This window comes from Bufo gargarizans, chromosome 2 (assembly GCF_014858855.1).
Source record: "Bufo gargarizans isolate SCDJY-AF-19 chromosome 2, ASM1485885v1, whole genome shotgun sequence".
In the NCBI taxonomy this organism is placed as follows: domain Eukaryota; kingdom Metazoa; phylum Chordata; class Amphibia; order Anura; family Bufonidae; genus Bufo; species Bufo gargarizans.
The window spans coordinates 227,416,687-227,437,143 of record NC_058081.1 but is presented as its reverse complement, the minus strand read 5'-3'; the positions used below and the strand labels follow the sequence as shown (position 1 = coordinate 227,437,143).

The 20,457-nt window shown below is 45.4% G+C and overlaps 1 protein-coding gene across 1 annotated transcript in view; it reads right to left on the bottom strand.

The window, feature by feature from the left end:
• Positions 1 to 10,715, bottom strand: part of ECHDC3 (enoyl-CoA hydratase domain containing 3) — a 50,637-nt gene extending 39,922 nt beyond the window's left edge. The window contains exon 1 of the mRNA XM_044276745.1: positions 10,551 to 10,715. Coding sequence (XP_044132680.1) covers positions 10,551 to 10,681 — 131 coding nt within the window. The 5' untranslated portion in view covers positions 10,682 to 10,715. The remainder of the gene's footprint in view (positions 1 to 10,550) is intronic.
• Between the last annotated feature and the right edge of the window lie 9,742 nt (positions 10,716 to 20,457).

The following is a 20,457-nucleotide window of genomic DNA, read 5'->3' as shown; positions in this document are numbered from 1 at the left end:
AAATATTTCTTATGACCGGGGAGTAGTAACCCCTACACAAAACATCTAGTGATACGATACATCAGTAGGTCTAGGAAGTTCGAGGATCCAGTCAACAAAATCAAAATAATAAATAATAATGAGACAGGGTCTGAGGAAAAGGGCAGGGCAGACACAATACTTACCCTACAGAGCCCTCAAAAACTGCTCAGCCCAGGTTGACCCCCTGATGGTGGGGGTTCCCTGTCCCCGAACCTAAGACTAAACAAATCCCTAGGTTGACCCTAGCCAGGGAAAGATATAAAATAAACGATAGCTATAATCACGATAAATCGGGAATGGAGGGTGGTTTAGTATAAATAGGGTCGCCACCTGCCCCTTCCGAAAGATTAGAGATAGGGATGAAATTCACAGTTAGGTTAACAGAGTGAGAAAAGTTCTCCTGATAATACGGAGATCACCATTCCACTCGTTAGTACAATACGCACGTTTTTTTTTATAAAAATATACACATCTTAATACATATACCACGACGCGTTTCGCCTGTATACAATCAGGCTCATCAGGAGGTAGGTAGAAAAACGGACAGAGTCCAATTAAGATGTAGATGTGATTAGTGATAAATGGATGGTAAAATGAAACGATACTTAGCTACCGATGTTCAATAGGGAGGGCGTAGATAAGACATTACCAGAGGGCATGATAGTTACAGCCATAAGGGATATACCTAGAAGGATGTAAATATAGGTATAAGGAGGACGCTTAGATCAAGAATCACCACAGCTCTAGGCAAACACAATTGTAAAGACATTTAGATAACCTATATGAACTTACATGGTAATGGTGCTTGGCAAAGTCTCCCCCAGTAGCCTAATTTGGGCCCAGGTACCGTGTCACTGGAATCGCAGCCCATTTATAGGGACCGATTCTGGCTTCCGGACGCCGGAAGCACACTTCCGGTTTCTTGGAACGCATGGTGGAACGCATCGGAGCTCCGTGTATTACGTCACTTCCGGCGCCGGAGGACGGCTGGGGCCGGTGATCAATGCAGATAAAAGCAAAAGGCGATTACATAGATGGAAATAGGCCAGTAAGGATTTTTTTATGTGTATATATAATATTAGGAGCTATTACTATTCATATCCAAGACAAGAAATGTGGCACGGTAAACTGGAGACATAAAGGACCATATGATTTTTGGTTGCTCTATATTACACTTTTTGTGAGGCAAGGTAACAAAAAATAGCTGTTTTGGCACCGTTTTTTTTTTGTTATTTACAACGTTCATCTGACAGGTTAGATCATGTGGTATTTTTATAGACCAGGTTGTCACGGATGCGGCGATACCTAATATGTATACTATATTTTTATTTATTTATGTTTTACACAATGATTTCATTTTTTAAACAAAAAAATAAAATAATGTTTTAGTGTTTCCATAGTCTGAGAGCCATAGTTTTTTCAGTTTTTGGGCGATTATCTTAGGTAGGGTCTCATTTTTTGCGGGATGAGATGACGGTTTGATTGGCACTATCAAACCGGGGGTGCATATGACTTTTTGATAGCTTGCTATTACACTTTTTGTGAAAAAAAAATTGTTTATTTAGCACAGTTTTTATTTTTTATGGTGTTCATCTGAGGTCATGTGATATTTTTCTAGAGCCGGTCGATATGGACGTGGCGATACCCAATATGTCTACTTTTTTACTTTATTTGGGGAAAATTACTTTTTTGTTTATTTTGACTTGAAACTTAATTTTTTGGGGGAAAACTTTATTTTTTAAACTTTTTTTCACTTTTTTTTTTTGGCCCACTTTGGGACTTCAACTTTTGGGGGTCTAATCCTTTACAATGCATTCCAATACTTCTGTATTGGAATGCATTGGCTGTATGAGTAATACTGTGTGTATTACTCATACAGCTTCCGGCCTGTGAGGTCCAGGGGGCTGGATCTCACAGGCTCGTCACAGGAAGGCAGCGCCGATGCCTCAGAAAGGCATCCCGCTGCCTTCCATGCCATAGGGTCCCCCCTAAAGCCCCACGGGGACCCGATGGCACCGCCGCACCATAAAAAGCCGCAAACCACAGGTCTGAATTGACCCCCCTGCGCATTGACCAAAGGTGCCTGCTCAATAATTTGAGCAGGCACCTTGTTCCGATCACCGCCCGACGGGTATGTCATGTGTCCTTAAGTACCGGGACAACATGCCGTACCGGTACATCATGTGTCCGGAAGAGGTAAAAAAATAAATAATAATAAATAAATAAAAATGTATTAACTTTTTTTTTCTTTCTTTTAGTCTCACTAGCAGATATGGCTTTTATAATGCACTATGCCTTGTGTACCTGTGTGCATTATATCTTATCACTGTACCTACCAGTGACAGGCAGTCTATTTGGCTATGTCTGTTGCTGCCATGGGACCATATCCGCACTGCACGATTGAATTTCCTGGGAGCCCTGTCCCTTTAATTGCCTAGATGGCGCAGTTACTTTTGACCGTGGGAGTTAAGCAGCTGGCATCGGAGTAATCCAGGCGAGGATGGCGTAAAATAACCAGGGTTTTGCAACTTTTATTTTTTAAACACCAAAATCACATGTAGGCGGGTGGACGAATTATTCCCCATGAGTGAAACTGCCATATGGCTAGTTTCTGACGAAGAAGAAAATGCTAGTGGTAAGACAGGTGGGCTAAAAAAATGTCCAGAAAAATGCAGATGGCCAAAAAACAAACAAAACAAAAACAAACGCAGTGCTTTTTTACAGGTGAAAAAAAATACTAGTTACAAATTTATGTGTGCAATAACCCAAAGGAGCTTACAGGTTGCCTTTGGGGTTATTCACCTTTGTGGGCCTTTTCCCCATAGTGTGGCCGGACCCATTGTAGTAACCACACTTAACCACTTCAGCCCCGCTAGGTGAAACCCCCTTCATGACCAGAGCACTTTTTACACTTCGGCACTACACTACTTTCACCGTTTATCGCTCGGTCATGCAACTTACCACCCAAATGAATTTTACCTCCTTTTCTTCTCACTAATGGAGCTTTCATTTGGTGGTATTTTATTGCTGCTGACATTTTTACTTTTTTTGTTATTAATCAAAATGTAACGATTTTTTTTGCAAAAAAATGACATTTTTCACTTTCAGCTGTAAAATTTTGCAAAAAAAACGACATCCATATATAAATTTTTCGCCAAATTTATTGTTCTACATGTCTTTGATAAAAAAAAAATGTTTGGGCAAAAAAAAATGGTTTGGGTAAAAGTTATAGCATTTACAAACTATGGTACAAAAATGTGAATTTCCGCTTTTTGAAACGGCTCTGACTTTCTGAGCACCTGTCATGATTCCTGAGGTTCTACAATGCCCAAACAGTAGAAAACCCCCACAAATGACCCCATTTCGGAAAGTAGACACCCTAAGGTATTCGCTGATGGGCAAAGTGAGTTCATAGAACTTTTTATTTTTTGTCACAAGTTAGCGGAAAATGATGATGATTTTATTTTTTTCTTACAAAGTCTCATATTCCACTAACTTGCGACAAAAAATAAAAAATTCTAGGAACTCGCCATGCCCCTTACGGAATACCTTGGGGTGTCTTCTTTCCAAAATGGGGTCACTTGTGGCGTAGTTATACTGCCCTGGCAATTTAGGGGCCCAAATGTGTGAGAAGAACTTTGCAATCAAAATGTGTAAAAAATGACTGGTGAAATCCAAAAGGTGCACTTTGGAATATGTGCCCCTTTGCCCACCTTGGCAGCAAAAAAGTGTCACACATGTGGTATCGCCGTACTCAGGAGAAGTTGGGGAATGTGTTTTGGGGTGTCATTTTACATATACCCATGCTGGGTGAGAAAAATATCTTGGTCAAATGCCAACTTTGTATAAAAAAATGGGAAAAGTTGTCTTTTGCCAAGATATTTCTCTCATCCAGCATGGGTATATGTAAAATGACACCCCAAAACACATTCCCCAACTTCTCCCGAGTACGGCGATACCAGATGTGTCACACTTTTTTGCTGCCAAGGTGGGCAAAGGGGCACATATTCCAAAGTGCACCTTTCAGATTTTGCAGGCCATTTTTTACACATTTTGATTGCAAGGTACTTCTCACACATTTGGGCCCCTAAATTGCCAGGGCAGTATAACTACGCCACAAGTGACCCCATTTTGGAAAGAAGACACCCCAAGGTATTCCGTGAGGGGCATGGCGAGTTCCTCAAATTTTTTATTTTTTGTCACAAGTTAGCGGAAAATGATGATTTTTTTTTTTCTCTTTTTTCCTTACAAAGTCTCATATTCCACTAACTTGCGACAAAAAATAAAAAATTCTAGGAACTCGCCATGCCCCTCACGGAATACCTTGGGGTGTCTTCTTTCCAAAATGGGGTCACTTGTGGCGTAGTTATACTGCCCTGGCAATTTAGGGGCCCAAATGTGTGAGAAGTACTTTGCAATCAAAATCTGTAAAAAATGACCGGTGAAATCCGAAAGGTGCACTTTGGAATATGTGCCCCTTTGCCCACCTTGGCATCAAAAAAGTGTCACACATCTGGTATCGCCGTACTCAGGAGAAGTTGGGGAATGTGTTTTGGGGTGTCATTTTACATATACCCATGCTGGGTGAGAGAAATATCTTGGCAAAAGACAACTTTTCCCATTTTTTTATACAAAGTTGGCATTTGACCAAGATATTTTTCTCACCCAGCATGGGTATATGTAAAATGACACCCCAAAACACATTGCCCAACTTCTCCTGAGTACGGCGATACCAGATGTGTCACACTTTTTTGCAGCCTAGATGCGCAAAGGGGCCCAAATTCCTTTTAGGAGGGCATTTTTAGACATTTGGATCCCAGACTTCTTCTCACACTTTCGGGCCCCTAAAATACCAGGGCAGTATAAATACCCCACATGTGACCCCACTTTGGAAAGAAGACACCCCAAGGTATTCAATGAGGGGCATGGCGAGTTCCTAGAATTTTTTTTTTTTTTGCATAAGTTAGCGGATATTGATTTTTTTTTGTTTTTTTCTCACAAAGTCTCACTTTCCGCTAACTTAGGACAAAAATTTCAATCTTTCATGGACTCAATATGCCCCTCACGGAATACCTTGGGGTGTCTTCTTTCCGAAATGGGGTCACATGTGGGGTATTTATACTGCCCTGGCTTTTTAGGGGCCCTAAAGCGTGAGAAGAAGTCTGGAATATAAAAGTCCAAAAATGTTTACGCATTTGGAGACTTAGTAAGAAAAAACAAAAACAAAAACAAACAAAAAATTTCCGCTAACTTGTGCCCAAAAAAATGTCTGAATGGAGCCTTACCAGGGGGGGGGGGGGGGTGATCAATGACAGGGGGGTGATCAATGACAGGGGGGTGATCACCCATATAGACTCCCTGATCACCCCCCTGTCATTGATCACCCCCCCTGTAAGGCTCCATTCAGACATCCGCATGATTTTTTACGGATCCATGGATCGGATCCACAGAACGCATGCGGACGTCTGAATGGAGCCTTACAGGGGGGTTATCAATGACAGGGGGTGATCAGGGTAATCAGGGTGATCACCCCCCTGTCACTGATCACCCCCCCTGTAAGGCTCCATTCAGACATCCGCATGATTTTTTACGGATCCATGGATACATGGATCGGATCCACAGAACGCATGCGGACGTCTGAATGGAGCCTTACAGGGGGGTTATCAATGACAGGGGGTGATCAGGGTAATCAGGGTGATCACCCCCCTGTCACTGATCACCCCCCCTGTAAGGCTCCATTCAGACATCCGCATGATTTTTTACGGTTCCATGGATACATGGATCGGATCCACAAAACGCATGCGGACGTCTGAATGGAGCCTTACAGGGGGTTATCAATGACAGGGGGTGATCAGGGTAATCAGGGTGATCACCCCCCTGTCACTGATCACCCCCCCTGTAAGGCTCCATTCAGACATCCGCATGATTTTTTACGGATCCATGGATACATGGATCGGATCCACAAAACGCATGCGGACGTCTGAATGGAGCCTTACAGGGGGTTATCAATGACAGGGGGTGATCAGGGTAATCAGGGTGATCACCCCCCTGTCACTGATCACCCCCCCTGTAAGGCTCCATTCAGACATCCGCATGATTTTTTACGGATCCATGGATACATGGATCGGATCCACAGAACGCATGCGGACGTCTGAATGGAGCCTTACAGGGGGGTTATCAATGACAGGGGGTGATCAGGGTGATCACCCCCCTGTCACTGATCACCCCCCCTGTAAGGCTCCATTCAGACATCCGCATTATTTTTTACGGATACATGGATACATGGATCGGATCCACAAAACGCATGCGGACGTCTGAATGGAGCCTTACAGGGGGGTTATCAATGACAGGGGGGTGATCAGGGAGTGTATATGGGTGATCACCCGCCTGTCATTGATCACCCCCTGTAAGGCTCCATTCAGACGTCCGCATGTGTTTTGCGGATCCGATCCATGTATCCATGGATCCGTAAAAATCATGCGGACGTCTGAATGGAGCCTTACAGGGGAGTGATCAATGACAGGGGGGTGATCAATGACAGGGGGTGATCAGGGAGTGTATATGGGTGATCACCCGCCTGTCATTGATCACCCCCCTGTAAGGCTCCATTCAGACGTCCGTATGCTTTTTGCGGATCCGATCCATGTATCCGTGGATCCGTAAAAATCATACGGACGTCTGAACGGAGCCTGACAGGGGGGTGATCAGTGACAGGGCGGTGATCAATGACAGGGGGGTGATCAGGGAGTTTATATGGGGTGATCATGGGTGATCAGGGGTTTATAAGGGGTTAATAAGTGACGGGGGGGGGGGGGTGTAGTGTAGTGTGGTGTTTGGTGCTACTGTACTTACCTACCTGAGTCCTCTGGTGGTCGATCCTAACAAAAGGGACCACCAGAGGACCAGGTAGGAGGTATATTAGACGCTGTTATGAAAACAGCGTCTAATATACCTGTTAGGGGTTAAAAAATTCGGATCTCCAGCCTGCCAGCGAGCGATCGCCGCTGGCAGGCTGGAGATCCACTCGCTTACCTTCCGTTCCTGTGAGCGCGCGCGCCTGTACGCGCGCGTTCACAGGAAATCTCGGCTCTCGCGGGAGGACGCGTATATGCGTCCACCCAGAAGAGCAGGACCGCCGGCAGGACGCAATCCTGCGTACGGCGGTCCTGAGGTGGTTAAAGGGTTTCTACCACATCGTTTTGACAAATTTAGCTGTCAGACACTAGCGATCCGCTAGTGTCTGCTCTACCAAACAATGCTATTATAATAGCTTTTTGTGCAGCCGTTTCCATAAAAAACGAACTTTTATTGATATGCTAATGAGCCTCTAGGTGCTATAGGGGCGTCTTTTCAGCACCTAGAGGCTCGGTCTACCTTCACAAAATGCCGCCCAGCGCGTCCCTCCCGCCCGCCCATCTCCTCTGGAATACGATCCTACCTCTGAGTCAGCGGACGAATTCTCGCACCTGCGCCGTGCGCATCTGTCTTCGGCGCAGGCGCAGTGAATGTCTGACCGCTGCCTGCACAGACATCTCGGTCATCGGTGCAGTGAATGTCTGACCGCTCCCTGCACAGACATCTCCACTGCGCCTGCGCCGATGACCGAGATGTCTGTGCAGGCAGCAGTCAGACATTCACTGCGCCTGTGCCGAAGACAGACGCGCACGGCGCGAGAATTCGTCCGCTGACTCAGAGGTAGGATCGCATTCCAGAGGAGATGGGCGGGCTGGAGGGACGCGCTGGGCGGCATTTTGTGAAGGTAGACTGAGCCTCTAGGTGCTGAAAAGACGCCCGCATAGCACCTAGAGGCTCATTAGCATATCAATAAAAGTAAGTTTTTCATGGAAACGGCTGCACAAAAAGCTATTATAATAGCATTGTTTGGTAGAGCAGACACTAGCGGATCGCTAGTGTCTGACAGCTAAATTTGTCAAAACAATGTGGTAGAAACCCTTTAAAGAGTAACTAAACAAGTTTTTGGTAAAATGTCCCTAATGCCATAATAATACTTTTTGTAGATTTTAAGAGCAAAGATGCACCTTAGGGAGGGAAAAGTATTAAAAATACAAAATGCTTTAATAAAGTATGTTACAAAAAGTATTATTATGGCATTAGGGACATTTTACCAAAAACTTAAAAGGTTTAGTTACTCTTTAACTGATCCCCACCACTGGGTTTTGGCTCCATCGCTGCCCCGTCAGCTCTGCAGGTCTCAGGCAACCATCCGGTTTGAAGTCGAATCCCCAGGCCGCAGCAGTGACATGTCACGGGGTCACATGTGTGACCACTCTCGGTTTTAGCCTACAAATACTGAAGAAAAATATAGACCATACGTGGATCGGGTGAAAAAGGCCAAGGGCTCATGCACACGACCACTGCTTGTTTTGCGGTCTGCAAATTGTGGACCCACAAAACACATATACCGGCCGCGTGCGTTCCGCATTTTGCAGAAACTGTGCGTCCGGCCTGCTATAGAACAGTCCCATCCTTGTCTGTAATGCAGACAAGTATAGAACGTGTTCTATTTTTTTTGAGGGGCTGCAGAAAGGACATACGGATGCGGATAGCACACAATGTGTTGTCCACAATTTTGCAGCCCCAATGAAGTCAATGGGTCCGCATCTGACCGGCGAAAAATGCGGACAAAAAACATGGTCGTGTGCATGAGCCAACAGTATGAGGTGACAGTAGCCAAATGACATTTTTGCAATATCAGTCATGGAGAAACACCAAGTGGGCATAGGGTTGCGACTAGGCCAGTAACTCACTGGCCAAGGCAGTAATTTAGTGCCTCTGCCGATGCTGCAAATTTTTTCGACCTCATCCCTTTGATGGCACCGGAGTCAGGACCTGCGCTCCAGGGTGATGTCATTTCACGGCGTGCTGCATCATCATGCTGGAGCGCAGGTCCTGTACTGAGCAGCGAGTGTTCACCACGGCCCGATCAGATGAATAAGGTGAGGGTTTTTTTTTTGTACAAGCAGAGAATGAGGCATTACTATAACTGGAGGAGGCTCTAATGGGGGCATTACTATTACTGGGGCACTCATAGGGGCATTATTATTACTGGGAGCACTATTCAGTCGGGGGGGGGGGCGCTAATGGTGGCATTATTAATTCTGGAGGCACTAATGTAGGCATTACTATTACTGGGGGGCACTAATGGGGGCATTATTAATACTGGGAGCCACATTATGACATAGCGACTTAACACCCTCTGTTAAGCCACACCCCCACAACCACACCCTAACTTGGCCGGTACTTTTTGTTGGGAAAGGTAGCAACTAGTGTTGAGCGAACTTGAGTTTTAAGTTCAGTGTCTAAAGTTCGGGTTATCGAAGAATTCCGTGATGGACCATGTGATGAGCGCAGTGACGTCACCAAAGGTGCTTTTCCTCTCAGGTCCTCAAAGAAGAAAGACGACGAGTCAGATGAGGCCATCCCTAATTTACTAAGCATTCTGTATTCAGAATGCTATTATTTTCCATTATAACCATGTTACAAGGGAAAATTTAAAATCTACACAACACTGATCCCAAACCCAAACTTCCTCACAGAAGTCCGGGTTCGGGTCTGGGTACCAAACATGCCAATTTTTTTTCACGTGCACGCAAAACGCATTAAAACGCTTTGCACTCGCGCTGAAAAATCACGCATTTTCCCGCAACGCCCGTGTGAAAGAGGCCTAAGAGGGTATCAGGTCCCATTACTCAGAACAGAACCCAGGCACCGGCTTTATACGTTTCTAATCATTTTAATGGTACTTTCACACTAGCGTTGCCGGAACTGCCTGCTGGATCTGGAAATCCGTATGCAAACGGATATCATTTGTTTTCCGGATCCAGCTGACAGATCCATCTCTCCGGTGTCATCCAGAAAAACGGATCCGGTATTTATCTTTTTTACAGATTTAAAGGTCTGTGCATGCGCAGACTGGGAAACCGGATCAGTTTTTCCGGAACACTTGGTCCCGGATACGGCATTAATACATTTCAATGGAAATGAATGCCGGGTCCGTCAATCAGGCAAGTGTTCCGGAATTTTGGCCGGAGAAAATACTGCAGCATGCTGCGGTATTTTCTCTGGCCAAAAACCCCTTTCAAGGGACTGAACTGATGCATCCTGAAGGATTGCTCTCCATTCAGAATGCATTAGGATAAAACTGAAGTCTTTTTTTGTGGTATTAGCCCCTAGGACAGAAATCAATACCGGAAAACTTTAACGCTATTTGTTAGATATGATAAAGAAATCCAGTACTATACCAACAAACCTGCTACCCGCAGTACTGGACCTCCATGTTGTGCACCATGTGACAAGCGTCCAGTTTTTAGGTGACTGCCCAACTCCATGAGTCACACATGAAGTCACTTATACACTGTTTTAGCTGCTGTCCCCATAATCACAGTATTACACAGCAGACAATAGGGTTATGGGACTCGCCCTGACACAATTACACCGTATTCATGCTGCACTGGTAGTCACACTGTTAGTCTTCCCCGCTGGCTCCTCAGGTCACCTGAGCTCCGTACCTTATGCCAGCCTCCTGCACGTAGTCGGTAAGCGGCGCCTCCTGCTGCCCTGTGCCCGTCTGCCATCTCCTCAGAGCGGTCACTGCCAGTCCTGGGGCCCGCACAGCTGCAGCACGTACTCGGGAATACATGTCAAAGGCTAACTGTAAGGACCTCCTGACGTAACAATATCACGTGACATTCCTAGGTCACGTGGGTCGGCAGCCAGCGTGCTCTGTAACTGTTGTGGCTGGATGTTTGCAGAGTAGGAAGGTCAGGGTCGGCTGCTCAGCAGCGTCTGTAGGACTGAGAGATAGATGTGACTACTGGGGAGGGGCTGACAATTCTATGAGGGGGGGCTGCTGTGTAAGAATGTATGGATGGGGGGTTGCTGCTGTGTGAGAATGTATGGGGGGGGGGGGGGCGCTGCTGTGTGAGATTATATACTGGGGGGGGCTTCTGTGTGAAGTGTATACTGGGGGGGGGGGGGGGGGGGGGGGGCGCTGCTGTGTGAGATTATATAGAAGAACAAAAAAATGACCCAGGGTGCAGGGTCTCCCAGGGGAGGGTGAATGAACAGTGTCCACCCAATAGAACTCCAAAGGACACACCTAAAGTGTGACTCGGTAAAAGCTCCCGAGTTAGACAGCAGAAACAAAAGAAAAGGAGCTCATGATACCAAAAAAGTAATAAATGTTATTAGAGTGTGATTAAAATGACATGACTAGAACAAATTGATAAGTAAGATGCCATAGACATGATAAAATAAGAGCTGGAGGACAGAATAAGAAAGACGCCACCCTGGGTAGGAAGCACACGGATCAAATAAATATGGTACAATGTATGTAGGAAACATGGGAATAAATACTGGATGGAAAGTCTAACCCATGTACAAATAATGAAACAATAAAATACCAGGTGAGACACCTGTCAACACATATCACTCCTATAAATGATAAATGGTATGCAAAAAATGGGTAAGGCCTCTTTCACACTTGCGTTGTCCGGATCCGGCGTGTACTCCACTTGCCGGAATTACACGCCGGATCCAGAAAAACGCAAGTGAACTGAAAGCATTTGAAGACGGATCCGTCTTCAAAATGCTTTCAGTGTTGCTATGGCAGCCAGGACGCTATTAAAGTCCTGGTTGCCATAGGGGGAGCGGTATACTTACAGTCCGTGCGGCTCCCGGGGCGCTCCAGAATGACGTCAGAGCGCCCCATGCGCATGGATGACGTGCCATGTGATCACGTGATCCATGCGCTTGGGGCGCCCTGACGTCACTCTGGAGCGCCCTGGGAGCCGCACGGACGGTAAGTATGCTGCTCCCCCGCTCCCCACTACACTTTATGGCTGCCAGGACTTTAGCGTCCCGGCAGCCATGGTAACCACTCTAAAAAAGCTAAATGCCGGATCCGGCAATGCGCCGAAACGACGTTTAGCTTAAGGCCGGATTCGGATTAATGCCTTTCAATGGGCATTAATTCCGGATCCGGCCTTGCGGCAAGTCTTCAGGATTTTTGGCCGGAGCAAAAAGCGCAGCATGCTGCGGTATTTTCTCCGGCCAAAAAACGTTCCGGTCCGGAACTGAAGACATCCTGATGCATCCTGAACGGATTTCACTCCATTCAGAATGCATTAGGATAAAACTGATCAGGATTCTTCCGGCATAGAGCCCCGACGACGGAACTCTATGCCGGAAGACAAGAACGCAGGTGTGAAAGAGCCCTAAAGATAGAATTATACTGCAGACCAATCAATTGGGAGACCAAGTACAAAAAAAATGACAAGGTCAAATAAGCTAAGGAGGGCAGCAGGAGACAGGGGCTCACCAGAATGAACCGTGTGCACAGAGACCCAGGGTGGCGTCTTTCTTATTCTGTCCTCCGCTCTTATTTTATCATGTCTATGGCATCTTACTTATCAATTTGTTCTATTCATTTATTTTTCCCCCTTTGTTCTAGTCATGTCATTTTAATCACGCTCTAATAAAATGTATTACTTTTTTGGTATCATGAGCTCCTTTTCTTTTGTTTCTGCTGTGTGAGATTATATACTGGGGGGGGCTGCTGTGTGAGATTATATACTGTGGGGGGCTGCTGTGTGGGATTGTATACTGAGGGGGGTGGGCTGCTGTGTGAGATTATATACTGAGGGGGGTGGGCTGCTGTGTGAGATTATATACTGAGGAGGGGGGGGCTGCTGTGTGAGATTATATATGGGGGGGCAGGCTGCTGTGTGGGATTGTATACTGAGGGGGTGGGCTGCTGTGTGAGATTATATACTGAGGAGGGGGGGCTGCTGTGTGAGATTATATACTGGGGGGGCGGGCTGCTGTGTGAGATTATATACTGGGGGGTGGGCTGCTGTGTGGGATTGTATACTGGGGGGGCGGGCTGCTGTGTGAGATATACTGGGGGGGCGGGCTGCTTGTGAGATTATATACTGGGGGGTGGGCTGCTGTGTGGGATTGTATACTGGGGGGGCGGGCTGCTGTGTGAGATATACTGGGGGGGCGGGCTGCTTGTGAGATTATATACTGGGGGGTGGGCTGCTGTGTGGGATTGTATACTGAGGGGGGTGGGCTACTGTGTGAGATTATATACTGAGGGGGGTGGGCTACTGTGTGAGATTATATACTGAGGGGGGTGGGCTGCTGTGTGAGATTATATACTGAGGAGGGGGGGGCTGCTGTGTGAGATTATATACTGGGGGGCGGGCTGCTGTGTGGATTGTATACTGAGGGGGGTGGGCTGCTATGTGAGATTATATACTGAGGAGGGGGGGCTGCTGTGTGAGATTATATACTGAGGAGGGGGGCTGCTGTGTGAGATTATATACTGGGGGGGGCTGCTGTGTGAGAGTATATACTGGGGGGGCGGGCTGCTGTGTGAGATTATATACTGGGGGGGGCGGGCTGCTGTGTGGGATTGTATACTGAGGGGGGTGGGCTGCTGTGTGAGATTATACAGTCATGTGAAAAAATTAGGACACCCTTTGAAAGCATGTGGTTTTTTGTAACATTTTTAATAAAAGGTTATTTCATCTCCGTTTCAACAATACAGAGAGATTAAAGTAATCCAACTAAACAAAGAAAACTGAAGAAAAGTCTTTTCAAGATCTTCTGTAAATGTCATTCTACAAAAATGCCTATTCTAACTGAGGAAAAAGATAGGACACCCTCACATGTATTCCCTCTTAAATTGGCTCAGATCTCACACAGGTATATCACACCAGGTGCACATAATTAGTAGATCGTTACTCTGCATGTTGAATGAGGCTTGCCCTATTTAAACCTCAGACATTTAGTTTGGTGTGCTCCTGACTGTTGAAGTGAGAGTGAGCACCATGGTGAGAGCAAAAGAGCTGTCAGAGGACTTCAGAAAAAAGATTGTAGCAGCCTATGAGTCTGGGAAGGGATTTAAAAAGATCTCAAAAGATTTTGAAATCAGCCATTCCACTGTCCGGAAGATAGTCTACAAGTGGAGGGCTTTCAAAACAACTGCCAACATGCCCAGGACTGGTCGCCCCAGCAAGTTCACCCCAAGAGCAGACCGCAAGATGCTAAAAGAGGTCTCCAAAAACCCTAAAGTGTCATCTCGAGAACTACAGCAGGCTCTGGCTACTGTTGATGTAGAAGTACATGCCTCTACAATCAGAAAGAGACTGTACAAGTTTAACTTGCATGGGAGGTGTGCAAGGAGGAAACCTTTGCTTTCCAAGAGAAACATCGAGGCCAGACTGACATTTGCCAGAGATAAAGTTGACAAAGACCAGGACTTCTGGAATAATGTTCTTTGGACAGATGAGTCCAAAATTGAATTATTTGGACACAACAGCAGAGGACATGTTTGGCGTAAACCAAACACAGCATTCCAAGAAAAGAACCTCATACCAACTGTGAAGCATGGAGGTGGAAGTGTCATGGTTTGGGGCTGCTTTGCTGCAGCAGGACCTGGTCAGCTCACCATCATAGAATCCACGATGAATTCTACTGTGTATCAGAAGGTGCTTGAAGAACATGTGAGACCATCAGTTAGAAAATTAAAGCTGAAGCGGAACTGGACCATGCAACATGACAATGACCCAAAACATACTAGTAAATCAACCAAAGATTGGCTGAAAAAGAAGAAATGGAGAGTCCTGGAATGGCCAAGTCAAAGTCCAGATTTGAATCCCATTGAGATGCTGTGGGGTGACTTGAAAAGGGCTGTACGTGCAAGAAACCCCTCAAACATCTCACAGCTGAAAAAGTTCTGCATTGAGGAGTGGGGTAAAATTTCCTCAGACCGATGTCGAAGACTGGTAGATGGCTACAAGAACCGTCTCACTGCAGTTATTTCAGCCAAAGGAGGTAACACTCGCTATTAGGGGCAAGGGTGTCCTATCTTTTTCCTCAGTTAGAATAGGCATTTTTGTAGAATGACATTTACAGAAGATCTTGAAAAGACTTTTCTTCAGTTTTCTTTGTTTAGTTGGATTACTTTAATCTCTCTGTATTGTTGAAACGGAGATGAAATAACCTTTTATTAAAAATGTTACAAAAAACCACATGCTTTCAAAGGGTGTCCTAATTTTTTCAGATGACTGTATACTGAGGAGGGGGGCTGCTGTGTGAGATTATATACTGGGGGGTGGGCTGCTGTGTGAGATTATATACTGGGGGGGCGGGCTGCTGTGTGGGATTATATACTGAGGGGGGTGGGCTGCTGTGTGAGATTATATACTGAGGGGGGGTTGCTGTGTGGGATTATATACTGGGGGGGCTGCTGTGTGAGATTGTATAGAGGGGGGGCTGCTGTGTGAGATTGTATGGAGGAGGGGGTAGGCTGTGTGAGATTGTATGTATCCTGAGGAGGGGGCCGGCTGTGGGATTGTATCCTGAGGAGGGGGCCGGCTGTGGGATGGTATCCTGAGGAGGGGGGCGGCTGTGGGATTGTATCCTGAGGAGGGGGCCGGCTGTGGGATGGTATCCTGAGGAGGGGGGCGGCTGTGGGATTGTATCCTGAGGAGGGGGCCGGCTGTGGGATTGTATCCTGAGGGGGGGGGGGGGCGGCTGTGTGGGATTGTATGTTGGGGGAGGGCATTCCGTTTTGCGTTCCGTCATAATAGAAGTCTATGGGCCGCATAACAGATCCGTCTGGTTTTCATTATGCAGGACAGGACTTTGTTTTTCGTCCCGTATAACGGAAACCAGACGGATCCGTTATGCTGCCCATAGGCTTCTATTATGACGTAGGGATCAACCGATATTGATTTTTTTTGAGCCGATACCAATAATCTGTGAACTTTCAGGCCGATAGCCGATAATTTATATGGATATTCTGTGAATTTTTATTTAAAAAAAATAAAAAATCCTACCCAAATCTGCTGAAAATTAATATGTTTATTGTTAACATGTATTTATTTATTTTTTTGTAAATCTTTCTTTTTCATTTATATTTAATATTTATTTATTTTTAACTTTTTATTTTTTTACTAACTTTTAGCCCCCTTAGGGACTAGAACCCTTGTCCTATTCACCCTGATAGAGCTCTATCAGGGTGAATAGGACCTCACACTGTCCCTGCTGCTCTGTGCTTTGTGCACACAGCAGCAGGTAGCTGACTATGGCAGTCAGGGCTTCAGTAGCGTCCAGGCTGCCATGTTAACCAATCGGAGCCCCAGGATTACACTGCTGGGGCTCCGATGGGAACCGCCACTGAGGAGGAGGGGAGAGGGGACCCTGTGGCCACTGCCACCAATGATTAATACTGGGTGGGGGGTGCACTGCGCCACCAATGTTTTCTAATACTGGGGTTTGGGTGGGTCGCACTGCGCCACAAATGTCTAATACTGGGGTGGGGGGGGGGGGCGCACTGCGCCACCAATGAAGATAACTCTCTCATGAATTCATATACAGGAGGTGGGAGCTGGCTGCAGAATCACATAGCCGGCTCCCGACCTTTATAAGCGGTAGCTGCGGTCCGCGGCAGTTAACCCCTCAGGTGTGGCACCTGAGGGGTTAACTACCGCAGATCGCAGCTACTTGTCATAGAGGTCGGGAGCCGGCTATGTGATTCTGCAGCCAGCACCCGCCTCCTGTATATGAATTCATGAGAGAGTTATCTTCATTGGTGGCGCAGTGGCCACAGCCCCTCCCCTCCTCCGCCCCTCTCTCCTCTTATTGGCGGCAGCGGCACAGAGGGGAGGGAGACACTACTTCCTTCTCACCTGTGCTGCTGAGGGAACACGGAGAGCGCTGTCAGCAGAGCGATCCTTGTTCCCGATTCGTTATCGGAATATCGGCAAACTAGATACCGATAACTTTCAAAATCCTGAATATCGGCCGATAATATCGTTAAAACCGATAATCGGTCGATCCCTATTATGACGGAATGCCTCCTAAAGGCTTCCATTTTGCATTCCGTCTCAGAATTCCGTTATAATGAAATCCATAAGTCTATTCCTCCACTGCCTGAACGCCAGACCTGTAAAGTTGGGGTTCGGTCAGCCCTAGTTATCATGTCTCTGTGCCTGATATTTTCTACTGTACATGTAGAGGTGAAATCTGCCGGTTTTATTGTCTTCAATAAAAACTAATTGTTTTATCCATTATTTTTTTTAATGAATTGTTGTTGTTTTTTAAGTAACTATCTGCTGGTGTTCTTCTGTTTGCTTGTAGCTTGTAGCTCTGGATAGAGATAGTTATCAGCATCTAGAATGACCCCACAGCCCTCCACACTAAGCTGCCTGCTGACCAGCAACTATATAAATGTGGTGTCGCTGTAATTGTACTGAGCCAGAGAATGAAGGAAACATCAGTTTTATCTCATAGGGAACGCCATAAAAACAAAACCCATAAAACTATATAAATGTGGTATCACTGTCATCCTACTGACCTGGAGAATGAAGGGAACAGGTCAGTTTTATCTGATAGAGAAGGCTGTAAAAACAAAATCCATAAAAACATATAAATGTGGTATCGCTGTAATTGTACTGACCTGGAGAATGAAGAGAACAGGTCAGTTTAATCTCATAGGAAACACAGTAAAAACAAAATCCATAAACCTACAGACGTGGACAAAATTGTTGGTACCCTTTGGTCAATGAAAGAAAAAGTCACAATGGTCACAGAAATAACTTTAATCTGACAAAAGTAATAATAAATTAAAATTCTATAAATGTTAACCAATGAAAGTCAGACATTGTTTTTCAACCATGCTTCAACAGAATTATGTAAAAAAATAAACTCATGAAACAGGCATGGACAAAAATGATGGTACCCCTAACTTAATATTTTGTTGCGCAACCTTTTGAGGCAATCACTGCAATCAAACGCTTCCTGTAACTGTCAATGAGACATCTGCACCTCTCAGCAGGTATTTTGGCCCACTCCTCATGAGCAAACTGCTCCAGTTGTGTCCGGTTTGAAGGGTGCCTTTTCCAGACTGCATGTTTCAGCTCCTTCCAAAGATGCTCAATAGGATTGAGGTCAGGGCTCATAGAAGGCCACTTTAGAATAGTCCAATTTTTTCCTCTTAGCCATTCTTGGGTGTTTTTAGCGGTGTGTTTTGGGTCATTGTCCTGTTGCAAGACCCATGACCTGCGACTGAGACCAAGCTTTCTGACACTGGCTAGTACATTTCTCTCTAGAATTCCTTGATAGTCTTGAGATTTCATTGTACCCTGCACAGATTCAAGACACCCTGTGCCAGACGCAGCAAAGCAGCCCCAGAACATAACAGAGCCTCCTCCATGTTTCACAGTAGGGACAGTGTTCTTTTCTTGATATGCTTCATTTTTTCGTCTGTGAACATACAGCTGATGTGCCTTGGCAAAAACTTCGATTTTTGTCTCATCTGTCCACAGGACATTCTCCCAGAAGCTTTGTGGCTTGTCAACATGTAGTTTGGCATATTCCAGTCTTGCTTTTTTATGATTCGTTTTCAACAATGGTGTCCTCCTTGGTCGTCTCCCATGTAGTCCACTTTGGCTCAAACAACGACGGATGGTGCGATCTGACACTGATGTTCCTTGAGCATGAAGTTCACCTTGAATCTCTTTAGAAGTCTTTCTAGGCTCTTTTGTTACCATTCGGATTATCCGTCTCTTAGATTTGTCATCAATTTTCCTCCTGCGGCCACGTCCAGGGAGGTTGGCTACAGTCCCATGGATCTTAAACTTATGAATAATATGTGCAACTGTACTCACAGGAACATCTAGTTGCTTGGAGATGGTCTTATAGCCTTTACCTTTAACATGCTTGTCTATAATTTTCTTTCTGATCTCTTGAGACAGCTCTTTCCTTTGCTTCCTCTGGTCCATGTCGAGTGTGGTACACACCATATCACCAAACAACACAGTGATTACCTGGAGCCATATATATAGGCCCAATGGCTGATTACAAGGTTGTAGACACCTGTGATGCTAATTAGTGGACACACCTTGAATTAACATGTCCCTTTGGTCACATTATGTTCTGTGTTTTCTAGGGGTACCATCATTTTTGTCCATGCCTGTTTCATGAGTTTATTTTTTTACATAATTCTGTTGAAGCATGGTTGAAAAACAATGTCTGACTTTCATTGGTTAACATTTATAGAATTTTAATTTATTATTACTTTTGTCAGATTAAAGTTATTTCTGTGACCATTGTGACTTTTTCTTTCATTGACCAAAGGGTACCAACAATTTTGTCCACGTCTGTATATACCATATTTTTCACCCCAGAAGACGCCTTTTTCCCCCCTAAAAGTGGGGGGGAAATGCCCCAGCGTCTTATGGGGCGAATACAACTTCCATTATAGAAGCGCTCATTAGTACTGGAGGACCGGGAAGCGGTGAAGGCTCTGTACTCACCGCTTCCTGGTCCTTGGCTGTCGGCTGTGCTGTGGCTGCGTAGGTGAGGAACGACGGCATCCAGAGCAGGAGCGGTAAGTGTTTTTCTTTTTAAGTTCTCTGTGGCATGGGGGCTGATGTGAGGCAATCGGGGCTGATGAGAGGCATGGGGCTCTTATCTGAGGTCTGATTGGGGATTATTCACATTGGGGTCTGAGCTGAAGTCTGATTGGGGTCTTATTAACATTTGGGGTCTGATTAAAATTGGAGGTCTGACTACTGGTCTAATTAGAAAACTTTTTCTTACTGTCCTCCTCTAAAACATAGTTGCGACTTTTGAGTCGTGCGTCTTATAGGGGCGAAAAATACGGTATATGTGGTATCGCCTTAATCATACTGACCGGAGAAAGAAGGGAACAGATCAGTTTTATCTCATAGGGAACGCTGTAAAAACAAAACCCATCGAACTCTTTAAATGTGTTATCACTGTAATCGTACTGACCTGAAGAATGAAGAGGAAAGGGTCAGTTTTATCTCATAGGGAACGCTGTAAAAGGAAAACCCATAAAGCTATGTAAATATGGTATCAATGTAATCGTACTGATCAGAGAAGGAAGAGAACAGGTCAGTTTTGTCTCAAAGGGAACGCTGTAAAAACAAAACCCATAAAACTATATAAATATGGTATCAATGTAATCGTACTGATCAGAGAAGGAAGAGAACAGGTCAGTTTTGTCTCAAAGGGAACACTGTAAAAACAGAACCCATAAAACTATATAAATGTAATATCACTGTAAGGGTCCATTCACACGTCCGTTTTTTCTTTCCTGATCTGTTCCGTTTTTTGCGGAACAGATCAGGACCAGATCTGGACCCATTCATTTTCAATGGGTCCTGGAAAAAATCGGACAGCACAATGTGTGCTGTCCGTTTCCGTTGTTCCGTTCTGCATGTCCGTTTAAATATAAAACATGTCCTCTTCTTTTCTGCAAAATTCGGATCCTGGTACAATACAAAGTCAATGGATCCGCAAAAAACGGAAGACATTCGGATGTCATTCCGTATGTCATCCGTTTTATGCGGAATCCATTCCTGGAAACACATAACA